This window comes from Balearica regulorum, chromosome 14, assembly GCF_011004875.1.
Source record: "Balearica regulorum gibbericeps isolate bBalReg1 chromosome 14, bBalReg1.pri, whole genome shotgun sequence".
NCBI lineage: Eukaryota > Metazoa > Chordata > Aves > Gruiformes > Gruidae > Balearica > Balearica regulorum.
The window spans coordinates 21653365-21666998 of record NC_046197.1 but is presented as its reverse complement, the minus strand read 5'-3'; the positions used below and the strand labels follow the sequence as shown (position 1 = coordinate 21666998).

General features: G+C 42.6%; 1 protein-coding gene across 1 annotated transcript; it reads left to right on the top strand.

The window, feature by feature from the left end:
- Nucleotides 1–1327: 1327 nt before the first annotated feature.
- Nucleotides 1328–12618, top strand: CDC23 (cell division cycle 23). Its single transcript, XM_075766450.1, has 16 exons — nt 1328–1508; nt 1580–1652; nt 2676–2813; nt 3079–3121; nt 3483–3588; nt 3675–3807; nt 5043–5220; nt 5314–5411; nt 5645–5726; nt 6318–6471; nt 6623–6742; nt 6923–6998; nt 7317–7378; nt 8246–8324; nt 8424–8543; nt 9398–12618. Exons 1-16 carry the CDS (start codon nt 1381–1383, stop codon nt 9566–9568), a joined length of 1761 nt encoding a protein of 586 aa, XP_075622565.1. The 5' UTR covers nt 1328–1380; the 3' UTR covers nt 9569–12618.
- Nucleotides 12619–13634: the final 1016 nt, after the last annotated feature.

Genomic DNA, 13634 nt, shown 5'->3' with positions numbered 1-13634 from the left:
ACTGATTCTACTTAATGTTTTTAAATGATGATTTTTAGCACAGGAAGTAGCAGTATGCAAGTGAAAATTTTCTAATAATACTAAGTTAGGAAGTGTTACCAATACAAAGGCAAATTTAAATACCCCATTAAGAAACAATCTGATGACTCTGAAGACTAGAACTTGAGGGCGAGGTAGCACGCAGACACTACCTAACAAGTATTTCTGCTATCAGCTAGGAACTAACCAACTAGAAAGAAGAAAACTTGGTGTTTCTTGATCTCAGAATGATTACGATGCTTCAGTGTTATCGGACTTGCGTCCCCAGCTTTCATCCAACAGCAGGCATTGCCAGTCGATAAATTTTAATTACATAAAGGAGAGGGAAAGTTCAAAATAAATGGAACACTAAGCAGTGAATGAGATTTTCAGTTGCTATTAACTGCGGGAAGGCCCTCCAAAAAGTCTCCTTACGGTCCTAACCTGTTCTCAGATTTCTCTGAAAGGCCTTTCTTCTAGATTTCTCTAGTCCTTGCTTCTCCTCACTCTGTAGCCTCAAAAAACATTAGCTTCTGCACCTCAGTATAGACATATGTTAAAGAAAGATAATTATTTACCTTAGTGGAAAGGCACAAAGCCCAAACAGTTAATAATGTTCAGACAGCATGCAAAAAAGCAGGTGCAAACTACTTAAGAATAACAAAAGAGGAGGGAAGGACGGCACCACGATAAATAGTCCCACACTTCCAGAAAGTAAAGGAGCAATTAGAACCCTTATGTTTAGTCTTTCACAAAGCATCTTGTTTTGCTGCAATTCCGCCTCCCTGCTCCAAAAGGAGATACTTCCCAGCAAGGGCCCTGGCCTCCAGGCACCCAGACAGCGTGCAGGGGATGAAGGAGCCCCAGGAGCGGCGGCTCCTCAGGCAGGACCCCAAGGGCCCCGGGGCCCGCTCCCCATTCCTCGGGGTGTAACCCACGCTCGGGTGCCGGCGCCCGGAACCGCAGCACGGGCGACGAGAGTAACACAGAGCTCCCGGGCTACGCCACAGAGCCCGGCAGGACAAGCCGGCCTCAGCCCCGAGAAAGGCCGCGGCACCACCAAGCCGCGTCGGGGCCGCTCCGAGCGGGAAGATACGCAGGCGGGGTGGTCGAGCACCCCACGCCCCAGCGGGCCGGGCCGGGCCACACTGGGCCAGCTGCCGGCATCGCGGCCGATGCGGAGCGATACGCGGTGAAAGCGCGGCTCCGCGACAACTGGCCAATCAGACGCCAAGGCCTCAGCGCGCCTCCTTTGATTGGGAGCGCAGCTTCTCTTGCTCACCCAAGGAGAAGGCTGCGTCTATAGAGCGGAAGGGCGCTCAGTGTGCGGGGCTGTGATTGGCCGGGAGGCGCGCCGGCGGGATGGCGGCCGCGGGGGTGGCGGCGGGGCTGGGGAGCAGCGACTTCTCGGACCTGCGGGAGATCAAGAAGCAGCTGCTGAGCGTGGCGGAGCGGAGCCGCGAGCGCGGTCTGCAGCACAGCGGGAAGTGGTGAGCGCCGCGGGCGGGCGGGTGGGCCCCGGCTCAGCGGCCCCTGTGCTAACGGGTCTCTCTCCTCGCAGGGCCTCCGAGCTGGCCTTTGCCTTGGACCCGCTGCCGCTGAGTGAGCTGCCGCCGCCCCCTGCGCTCACGGAGGTACGGCCTGGGGGGCGGGGAGGAGGCCCGGCCGAGCGCGGCTCCGACGACCTGCGGCGCCGCGACCCGCTCGGGGCCCGCTGCCGCGCCCGGGTACCGGCCGCCGGGTGGGGCGGGCCTGAGGCCGTTCTGTGCTCGCGGGTGTGGAAGGGGTTGTGAGCCCGAAGAGAAAGTGCTGTAGTTCTTGCTGGCAGGGCTGCTTTTTAATCTTGCCTACAACTACTACTACAAATGTGATAGCGATCTTTTTAAAAACGCGCAAGAGGCTGTTGTGCGTGCTGCTTGTTTTATGATGCCGTGAAATTCCCTTCCAGTATATGTTTAATGGGGTGCCGGAGCTGAATACGCTTTCGCAGTGAAAGCGTTCCGTTTTACATGCTGCTGTGCCCTGAGTGAGATACTCTAAGCAAAATTTGAAATCACGCTACTTAATTTTTATTTTTATTCATCTTTACCAAGGTCAAAATCTATTGTAATACAAATTACATTGTGCCATTAAGCTTGTGCTCCTTGGGACACAAGAGAGACAAGTTGTGTCTCCACCCCCACCTCCGTAGGTGTACACTAGGACTTTTAGGTACATGGCTGTTTTGTTAAATTCCAGCAGTGTAACATGTCATAAATGCAGTTCAAGGCATAGTTATCAAGGAAATGTTTGTGTTTAAGCTAGCGGGTTAGTATTGTTTGACAGGGAATTCTGGAGTAGGTTTCTTATTTATGGTTATTCATACTCATTGAACAGCTAATTCATGCCTTCTGGTAGCTTCCCACAATTTGTGTTTTGGAATTGCACTGCTTATTTTAAATGTTTCTAACTAGTCTGTACTCACTGTTTGAGAACTAGAGATCTGATTATGTAAGGGAATGGAGAGACTTTTCTAATGGCACTCAAACCGTCTTTGAGGATGAATAAACTACATTTTTAGCTTTCAGAGCAGTTTCATGGATATATTTGTAACTGGGTGATTTTTCTAAAGAACGTCAGAGTTTCTGAGGTCTCAGAACTCTTCTGTGTCCCTGCAGGAGGATGCTCGTGATCTGGATGCCTACACGTTAGCCAAGTCTTACTTTGATCTAAAGGAATATGAAAGGGCTGCCTATTTTCTACGGGGCTGCAAGAGTCAGAAAGCTTACTTCTTGTATATGTACTCTCGATACCTGGTAAGATAGAAAGAAAAGTCACCTTTTAGCATTGAACTCCTCTGCTTCCTACCCCTCCCTGGCATACCTTATTTTTTGCCAATTCTATTCCAAATGACCACCTAGAAGTCCAAATTACCTGTTTGGGGGGAAGGGCGGTAGAAGTGTTCTTTTTAGAACCGTGATGTTTGTGAAAACTCATTTTGCATACTGCTGCTAATATTGCAACAAACATAAGGAATATGCTGTTGTAATGTAATCATGGTTTTCCTCTGTTTTTCCACAGTCAGGGGAAAAGAAGAAGGATGATGAGACAGTGGATAGTTTGGGTAGGTCTCTGGTGTCAAGGAACACAAGACAATATAATGAAGCTTCCAGTAATGCCTCTTCATGTAAATCATCTTGGTTTTATGGCTTTCCTCTCAATTTTTGAATAATAGTGTGCTGTAACACAACTTCTTTCATTCTCTCTCAATTCATTGACTTAGTACAGATTACAGATTTTCATCTATTTTTCTGTTAAAGCAGGTGATCACACTAAGTGATTTTCTTTTAAAAAGAGAAAAATAATCACAGACTGATAAGCCTTCAGGTCATGTCAGTGATGATTCTGAATATAACCTAGACTTCATAATTGCTGTGGTAAGAATCTTGATTGAAAGCTAGCTGTTTGACTTTTTCTTCATGCAGGACCTCTGGAAAAAGGACAGGTGAAAAATGAAGCTCTAAGAGAATTGAGAGTTGAGCTCAGCAAGAAACACAAGGCACGGGAACTGGATGGATTTGGCCTTTATTTGTAAGTGTCTGCATGTTTATCTAATGTATTTATATAGATATGCAGAGTTTTATCATTCTTGTTGACTTGATAACTTTTCTTTACAGATATGGTGTCGTGCTGCGGAAGCTGGACCTGGTGAAAGAAGCAATAGATGTATTTGTTGAAGCTGCCCATGTCTTACCTTTGCATTGGGGAGCCTGGCTGGAACTTTGCAACTTGATTACAGATAAGGAGATGGTAAAACTTGGGGGATATCGAGATGTGGCAACAAATTCCAGAGTTTAACCTCATTCAGTAACCAGTGGTTCAGTTGCTACACTGCTTTATTTTGTGAGACTCTCTCAGGCAAGACAGCGCAAGGTTGTAAATTATGTTGTTAAAGCCTTTTTTTCTTTAATTGCTTGCCGTGTTGTAGCATGAGAATCTTTATATGGGCAGAGTTAATTTCTTATTCACCCACAAAGTGGTTTAAGACATGGCTAATTCATGTGTTCTGAAGTAGTTGTCAGCAGGGTTATTGCCTTGTCACATGAAGGAGAACCTCCTAAGATACTTCACATTTTCTTTTTCTTTTTTTCTTTTTTTTTGCTTAATCTGGTTCTAGTTCCACAGTTATTGAGCATTTTTGGTGGCCTCAAAGGATATACAGAATCACTGCTTTTAAAACTAAAACACTAATGTAGGTGTTCCCTTCGTTAAATACAAAACCACATATATGAGATGAACTGTATCAAAGAATTCAACTTGATATAAAACCAAAATAGATTATTTTTCTTTATGCATGGGATTTCAAGACAGCTCCTGGAATTCTCCAGTCAGTTCTGGCTGGTGGAGTATTTAAAAAAAAAAAAAGTAGAGGTGGCACAAAAGTGAGCCTTACTGATTTGTGGAAAAAAAAGGAGAATGCATTTTTGATGAGATTATTTGGAGTCTGTTCACTTAGGTTATCAAAAATAGTGATGTGATGTTGATGTTCAAACATAGGAAGAAAATACAGTCTTTCAAAGGACTTCTGAATTTAACGGAGAAATAAGGCTAGTGGCTGAAGCAGAAGCCAGCTGCTGTCAGATTTGAAAACAATAATTCCTTCACTGATGGACCAAATGAAATGGCTTCAGTTCTTCTGCAACTTCAGCAGTCATGGGAATAGATTTGGAGTGACTAAATATAATTATGTGGTCCATTTGTACTGCTTTTTAGACTGGATGTCTTAATGCTCCTTTTCAGTTTCAATAGTCTCAATTTATAGGCATTATTTAGTATCTCCTTTGGAAGAACCTAATATTAATTCTTGGTCCCAATACTGCTCTTTTGTAACTGGTGTTATGGCTTAAGAAAGCGATTGCGGGAAAGCCTCCTATTTCAAGAGTATCTACTAAATCACAGGAGGGAAGATAATAGATTCTTTGCTGCAAGTGGCTTAGAATACTACTGATTGTCATCTCTTCCTCCTCTTCTTTGGTTCTTGCTAGTTGAAGTTCCTGTCCTTGCCAGATACATGGATGAAAGAGTTCTTTCTTGCACACATTTACACAGAGCTGCAGTTGATAGAGGAGGCTCTGCAGAAGTATCAGTGTCTCATTGATGCAGGATTTTCCAAAAGCACTTACATCATCTCTCAGATTGCAGTTGCCTACCACAATATCCGAGGTCAGTGATACTTACTAACTAGTAGGAATGAGCCCCTTTATGAATGCCAAGCTTGCATTGTTCTTGTTCTCCCATCTGCTGTTTGTTCTTCAGATATTGACAAAGCTTTATCCATCTTTAACGAGCTAAGGAAACAAGATCCTTACAGGATAGAAAACATGGACACTTTCTCCAACTTGCTATACGTAAGGGTAAGCACTCTTTCTATTGCCTATCCATAATGATGGTATTTATCAGAGGTATGTTAAACACTGGCAAAGCAGCTGGTTCTGTCTAGCCTGTCTGAATATAGACTTTCAGCTTCTGCTTACTGCCTCACAACTCCATTAAATATGTGCAGTGTATGCATTGCTAACTGCCAAAGTTTTCTTTGAAACTGTAACACGCTCCTTTTCTCATCACTTTCATTTCTGTCTTTCACTAGAGCATGAAGCCTGAGTTGAGCTACCTGGCTCACAATCTCTGTGAGATAGACAAGTATCGTGTTGAGACCTGCTGTGTAATTGGTGAGAGCCAGCTCTTTTATGTTTGTTATACTGTCTGCAGGCTGTGCAAGGAAATCTTAGAAACACTTGTGAAAATGATCAGCCAGCAAGACTATCAAAACCACTTGGTGAATGTGGTTTCAAGCAGCCTAAAAAACAGACCAAATGACAGAGTACCCTTTTCCCTCATTTCTCTCTGAAAGAGCTGCTGTAATACTATCAGTGCAGAAAGGAGTTGAGGAAATCATTGTGAAGGTCCACGTAGCTGATAATTCCTTTATTTATAGTCTTGAAACTCCAGTGGAAATAATGGTGTGTCAGGACCAGGAAATTAATGTTAATCATGACGTAAGTCTTAAGGCCAGGGGAATGGGATCTTAATTGATTGGTACAACTGGAAATTCATTGACCAGAACACTGGAGAACAGAGTGCTATTGGGTGTGTTGAGGTTTGAATCAGATCTGCCTTTAATAGGACTTTTTCTTTTTATAATTTGAGTTAGGAGGTAGTAAATAATACCTCTTCCATTTGTTCTCTACTTCTTTGCTGTTTTTTTGTTTGCTTGTGTGGTTTTTTTAAAATTTATTTGAACATTGTGACTTTTGCTTTAGGGAATTATTATAGCTTGCGTTCCCAGCATGAAAAAGCGGCGCTCTATTTCCAGAGGGCCTTGAAACTGAATCCTCGTTACCTGGGAGCCTGGACACTCATGGGACATGAGTATATGGAAATGAAGAATACATCTGCAGCTATCCAGGCTTATAGGTATCGCTCACGTACAGCACAAAACAATGTTTGAGTCTGCATACGTAAGGACTTGAAGTAGTATCTTCTATTTTTTGTTAGTCTTGCTGAATTCTGTCTTGGTTTTGATCCTGACTGCTTTCTGACTAGTTTATTTCCTTTTCTTTGACAGACATGCAATAGAGGTGAACAAAAGGGACTACAGAGCATGGTATGGCTTGGGGCAAACCTATGAAATCCTCAAAATGCCTTTTTACTGCCTCTATTACTATCGACGGGCCCACCAGCTCAGGTAGATTTGAGAACAGAGCCATGTTTATTGACATTCACACTCAAGTGGTTGCTACTAGCTAAGGAATTTACACACAGGAACTAAGTTGGGGAAGGGAGAGCATCAATGCTATGTGATTTGTGCAGTCTCACTATTTCAAATCCTGTAGTTTATTAGTTATTAGGAATTGCTCTTTTGCAGACCAAATGATTCTCGTATGCTGGTTGCTCTAGGAGAATGCTATGAGAAGCTCAATCAGTTGGTGGAAGCTAAAAAGGTAAGTGAGAACTGCTGTGTGGAGTAAGATGTTAGGATGTTTCCCAGGACACTAGGTAGAGTCACAGCAGAGTTGTGTAGCTGCTGCTTCCAGAAGTGCATACGGTGTGTTGTTAGGAGCTTATTAAAATAATTTTTGTGGTGGTTACAACTGGGGAAGCTCTGCTGCAATGTAACTAGAGCAGCTGATAAATAGTCATCTACAGTTGATACATGCCCCTTTGCTGGAAAGCCACATTGTTTTCTGTTTCTAACTTGCATGAGTCATGAGCTGGAGTTGGTTTTGTGGTGTGCTGGACTGACTTTCCTTCCTTGACAGTGCTATTGGAGAGCTTATGCTGTGGGAGATGTGGAGAAAATGGCACTGGTGAAACTAGCAAAGTGAGTATGTATTATCACTGCCAATATCGTGTTAGATGCAACTAGCGCTTTGATACCTAATGATAAAATACTAAATGTAAAACAAGTGGAATTTCTGTTAGGTAGTATTACTTCTGGAGCTATGTAATAATGGGTATCTTTGGGTTTCTTGTGACTGCAAATTCTGGTGTCCAGCTGTAAGTTTCCCTCAGGATAACTGGAGGGAATCATAGCATAATGTTGGTTGCAAGGGACCTCTGAATCCTAAGGTGATGTGAGCAGGCAATGCTAGCAGTTATATTTGTTGTATTGAAACTTAAAGCAATCCATGATGGTAGATGAAGTACAAAATTGTAGATTGATTTTTTTTTTTTTTTCTTTTTAAATTCCCTCTTCCCCCAGTATATGGTTGTAACATTGGGAAATGGTCTAATGTGGAATAAATGTGAACACTGACATCAGGACTAATTTTTGGTGGGCATAAAGTAATGTGAAGGGGAAGGAAAAGAGCAAGTGAAAGGTGAAGCTGCTGTACAGAGACTTTTGGGATGTTGCAGGGGAAGAAGCACTGGAGGAAATAGCCAGTTAATAGGATAGCAAAGGTTTGTTAAAAGCTTTAAAATATAACAGAATAAGCAAAGGCCACTGCTTCGGTTGCCACTGCTTCTAGCAGTTAGTATCTGACTGGCTCCTTTCCTGGTAATCTAAATGTTCTCAAGCTGGATCATCTCTTTCCATGGGGGGCAGTACATGGTGCATGTCTTGCAAATTCTGAAGGAAAAGACCTGGCTTTAGTCTAGGTCAGGTTGAGTAGGTACTTTCTCATAGACCAAGAAGGTCTTTGACAGTGCAGTCTTGTTCCAGTGGCCCATTTTTCTCCTTTTCTAGGCTGCACGAACAGCTGAATGAATCTGAACAGGCAGCTCAGTGCTATATCAAATACATCCAGGATATCTATTCCTGTGGGGTAAGATGGGATCTTGGGAATAAAAGGAGAAGTAAGCATTGGGGTAAAACTACCTTGGGAGGCACTCAAAGATGATGGTTTTTACCCCCCTCACTGCAGGAGATAGTGGAGCACCTGGAGGTCAGCACTGCCTTCCGTTACCTAGCCCAGTACTACTTCAAGTGTAAGCTCTGGGATGAAGCCTCAGCGTGTGCTCAGAAATGCTGTGCATTCAATGATGTGAGTAGCTGTGCAACCTTTGGTGTTTCTTAGGGGATCTATGAACTTGAGCTTTGCTCCCCTTGGAGTAGAAGGAATCCTTTATTGGAGGAGTGAGGGCTGTCTGTCATGCAGGTCACATCCTGAGTGGTGGTGTTGTACACCTGGTCACTAATGCTGCTTATGATTGACTAAAATAATGGAATACGGTGTAGATAGTAAAAGTGAACCATGTCTTACTGGTGTTCACTAAATAAAAGAACTTGAGGCTCGAGGAGGTGGTTAAATGGTCACAGGTTCCCACGCGCTGTGTTGTGATGGTACTCACATAACTTCTTTTTTTTTTTTTTCTCACCTTCTGTGTGTAGACAGTGCAGGGGATATAATAGTATATGGGGTTTGTATGTGACTCCATATTCGGAGATGTTCTGTATCTGTAAGTGGGCAGTTTGGGATTTTTAACTTCAGCCTAGTGGTAGACACTAGCCATGAGTGCAGGGTGTGTGGCCTATCCTTAAGAAAGCTGTCTGGAACTCCGGAGAACCTGAATTCAGCTTATTTGAAGCTTCTCCAATCTGCTTTTCACTGGAATATTTAGGCAGCTTCAGTGGTTGATGGTACTGCTGTCTGAAATACCCAAGTAACATATGCAAATCAGGTGAGTAAAAGGAAGAAAGAAAAAAAAAAGTGACATACCTTAACCTTTTTAGCTAGCGGAATAAAAAAGAAATGAGGATGTGTTTTATAGCTTACAGCCTTACAGAATGACATAGTAGTATAACTTACACTGCTTACGTACTGAATTTGATTCAGAAACCACCCATCCATAGCTGTATTGTTTTGGTTTTTGTTTTTTTTTTACAAATTCTTTTCAGACTAGAGAAGAAGGAAAGGCCCTGCTGCGGCAGATCTTACAGCTTCGCAACCAAGGAGAAACATCATCCACAGATATTGCCGCTCCCTTTTTTCTCCCTGCATCATTGTCTGCCAACAACACTCCCACGCGTCGTGTCTCCCCGCTCAATCTGTCTTCTGTAACACCATGAACAATGCTGATACTTCTAACCGGTGCATTGATTGTGACATTGCAGATGGGGCTTGCAACCACTTATTTCTTTCCAGTGAAATTTCTACATTAATTGTTGCCTTCACTTGAAGGGTAGGAGTTACTAGAGCCCACAGCTGAAGACGGATGTGCCTCAACAGGCAAAGGTGCAGCCTACATGAAAGTGCCTATGCTGAGATGTGAGAACCTGCTGTACTTCTTACCAAGTCATTCCATGCAGAGGGCAGATGTGTTCCAGAATACAGGACTACTCCAAATGAGGGATTTGGAAGAGCTTGTGTGCTTGAGATAAAATATAATTCAAGTTTGATTTGAATTATATTTTATCTGCCTGCCCTGTTACCTCTGGTCTTTACTGAACTTCTTTGGATGAACTCTTAGTAGTACCACTGCTGTCTACATCAGAAACTGTTACTTGCCTGGCTACGTAAGGATTTTTGCTTGTCTTGAACTAAACAGAAGATGTTCCACTAAAGCAGTAGAATATAGGCACTTAGATATAGGTGCCACGTCTATGTTGAAGGACTGAGAAGGGTCAGAGGAATTCCAAGTAGCCACAAGTGACAGCTGTTTGCCTTTCTGTCTGTGTGGATCTGACAGATACTATGGCTTTCAGCAGAAAAGCAGCAGGTGGGATAGCACAATTAAAAAAACTAATGGTTAAGGTACTGTCCTTGTGCTTCTTTATGGTGCAGCTTTCACGTGTACTATAGCAAATGAAATGGGATGAACTGTAATGGATCATTTTGTTAAGGATTACCACATCTCGTGGACAGTATGGTACATGGGGTGCCTCCCCTGTGGGGCTGCTGCTGCTTCTCCCTGTTCACCTATCCAGCCAATAGTAAGACTAAGTGTGAATTTTAGAGATGCACACATGTGCCTATGTACTACAGACATGACCATAAATTAACAGATTAACATAAACAAGAGGACAGTGCCCTTAGATGCACTTGCTGAAAACAGAAACCATAGAAGTGGCCTGATCCTGTTCCTACTTGCTTAAAGTTTGCTAGTGGAGCATATAATTCAAGTATGTGTTCACATTCTCTGGTCTCTCCAGTCGCTGCCCATGACCTTGAGTCTCTTCTATATCCACGACTAGATCTTGGGTATCTTGTTCAGTCTCAACCCTGGACCTAGGGTATTTACAGATTCTGGGTTTCATCTGTTTGCTGGCTAGTCCCAGTTAGGGTTGCTGTTGGAACACTCATGTATGTATACAAACAGTAAGGACTGCAATGACAGAGAAAACAGGCTGCAATACTATTTAATTAATAAAGGTGTAGAACACACTATGGTGATGAGTTGTAAGTCTCAGCCAGACAAAGGTGAATGATCAGCAGCCTACTTGTGTGCAGTTGGTGGCTCTTCTGCCTCCCCCTGTCTGTCAACTCTCACTCCTCACCCCCCATTTTCCTATGCTTGTTTCTCCCTGACCCATCTTCACCGCCTCCCTTGGGGTCTGTGGTCGTTCCCCGAGACATCTTATGATATGTTTTAAGCGGTCCTGCAATCCCCTTCAGGCATCTTAAAATAAATTTGTTCTTGCCTATGAGACCTTTCCTGATAATTAACCATAGTCTTATTGGTTACAAAGCTCCTGGCTGAATCTCCAGAGTTGCACTTGGGTGGTTCCTTTAATGGCCCATCAACCTGTGTGTTAGAGCTCTGCTCTTGGTTATCTGCTGTCAGGTGCTGCTTTTATCACCTGTCCTGTTCATTGTCTTGTCTTTTACATTGAATAGCTGTTAACCAGATTTCCTTGGACATGTACCTAGTTCACAATTTCACTGAGGCCATGAAGGATGGAGGTTAATAACATTGGTGACTTTGACTCGAATCGTTTTGCTTGTTGACACTTAGTGCCCTTCAGACAAAGACAGTGTTATGTTTGGGCTTCACCCGCATGTGAGGAATATGATTTTGTTTTGAGCAGTGACCTGTGAAAAACAACCAACAGTTTGGGATGTCCATTTGACCTATGACCTCAGATTACTTCAGCCAAAGTCTCTGTGCTGTTCAGTTACAACTTGTAAGCTTGATACAACCTGGAGGTCTTTTAAGAAGTACTTAAGGTTTGTATACATTTTGGGTTATAAATTATGAAAAAACAACTATGAATATATTCATGTATTATAAATAATCTGTGATTACAGATAATCTGCAGATGTTTATGCTAAACTATTTTGCTAGCAGTATAAACCAGCAGGGGAGTGTGGAGGAGCATCATAAACTTTCCTTCTTTGGAAATACTGTGATGTTTGTGAGTAGGGAGGGAAAACCCCTGATTTCTTCCAGCAGGACTCCTGTGCACATCTGCTACTGTGGGTCAGAGGAAGGCATGCGCTGGGCTCTTTATCCACCTCTGATTACATGACACCCGTCCTGGGAGACCTCCCAGCTCCTATCAGCCTTGCTGCTGGCAGAGAGCTGGTAAGCACGTTACTTCTGAGGCTGCTGAATACTGGAAGTTTTCTGTTACTGCAGCAGTGAGCAGAGGACCGTGCAACAGTACGTTTGAAGGATGCTGACGAGGTGGTTGAAGGCTGCGTGTGCTGAACTACATGCTCAGGTGCTGCCCAGTGTGGCCTCTCTTGCATTACTTAAAGCCTTACCTTCTAATTATCAAAAATAGCTAATAGTAAAGATTAAATATCTATGTAACTATTTGTTTGCCTGAGCATTGTATTATTCACACAAATGAGTACAGGTATTGTACGAAGCACACGCAGTCATATGGAAAGCATCCTGTCTGTTGAGAGCAAATAAGGGAAGAAGGAAATAAGCAACTACTCAGGACTTATGCATATATTCATCAACATGATTTCTGTATTTGATGACATCTACTAATGCGTATGCCTCAGTGATGAGACTTTAGGTTAGTAATTTATTTGCTTGTTTAGAAAATTAGTATTTTGTCAGAAAAGAAACATTTTTAATTCCAAGAGTAGTTGAAATGTTTTCAGACCAGGAGTGCTGCCATTTTCTCCCATCTGTGTTTCCTTAATAAATTGAAGCATTTCTTTACTTTTGTTATGTGTGCCCAAAACTTGTATGCCCTTTGCTATTATGTAACTTTCTTCAGTTGAGATATTGTAAGATCTACAGTTTGAAATAAGTGGACCCTTTCAAAACCAAAAAAGCTGTATACTGTTGTGAATATACAGGGCCAGATTCTTATTCTTTGAAATTATTAGTTCCCCTTGAATTAAAAATGACAGGGTCCAGACCATAGTAATGTTACACCAAAAAAACCTTGAAGAAACAGGCTAACCTAAAATTAGTCATACATTCTGTGTAGGCAGCTTAATGCATTAGTTGATTGGAAGTGTAAAGTGTATTGACAGAATCACTGTTAGAAGATGACCTAAATAACATCTATAATAAATAATCAGTGAGAAAACTCTAACAGACTCTTACTAATAGACTAGGTCAAATAAAGGGAAACTGATCAAATGCTCAGAGTTAAACTGATCATCAGATTTGGCAGCAGAAAGGAATTTCCCTGCAGGACAAATTGGAGAGAGTTCAGAAGTTTTTTTGCCTTTGGAGTATAAAGTGAGTACCATTGCTAAGGCTCAATTTTACTTAATAATTTTCCTGCTTTTGCAAGCATGCAAATATTGGTGCTACCCTTAACCTCCCAGTAGGGTTTGAGAGGGATGATAGCCTCTTACTGCTGGTTCTCAAGTCTGTGATGGGAATTGCTTGATGCTCATTGTGCTGCATGGCAGCCTGTGGAACAGTCTCCGTTTGACCTTTCTGATTATTTTGCATGCCTAGAATTTTGTGATAACTGTATCGCTCTGCAATCTGGTATGTGTAACAAAAATTAGTAAGATATTGGTTAATTTTGCCATCAGTATCTTCTCAGCTGTTTTGTTCTGTTGGGTAGCTACCACACTTCTCAACTTGGGGTGAAAAATGCAATGTAATGCTCTTTTAAGAGTCCCCCTTGGAACGAGCAAAATCTGGATTTCTTAACACACATGCACTGTTAGTACTATTCTCCCAAATTATGATTTGTGAGGTAAAGGAAAAGG

Excerpts from the sequence above, each read along its gene's own strand:
- CDC23 (XM_075766450.1), top strand. The coding sequence starts at position 1,381 with ATGGCGGCCGCGGGGGTGGCGGCGGGGCTGGGGAGCAGCGACTTCTCG. Across the intron at positions 3,808-5,042 it reads TGATTACAGATAAGGAGATG|TTGAAGTTCCTGTCCTTGCC; the intron begins GTAAAACTTGGG and ends GGTTCTTGCTAG. Across the intron at positions 8,544-9,397 it reads AATGCTGTGCATTCAATGAT|ACTAGAGAAGAAGGAAAGGC; the intron begins GTGAGTAGCTGT and ends AATTCTTTTCAG.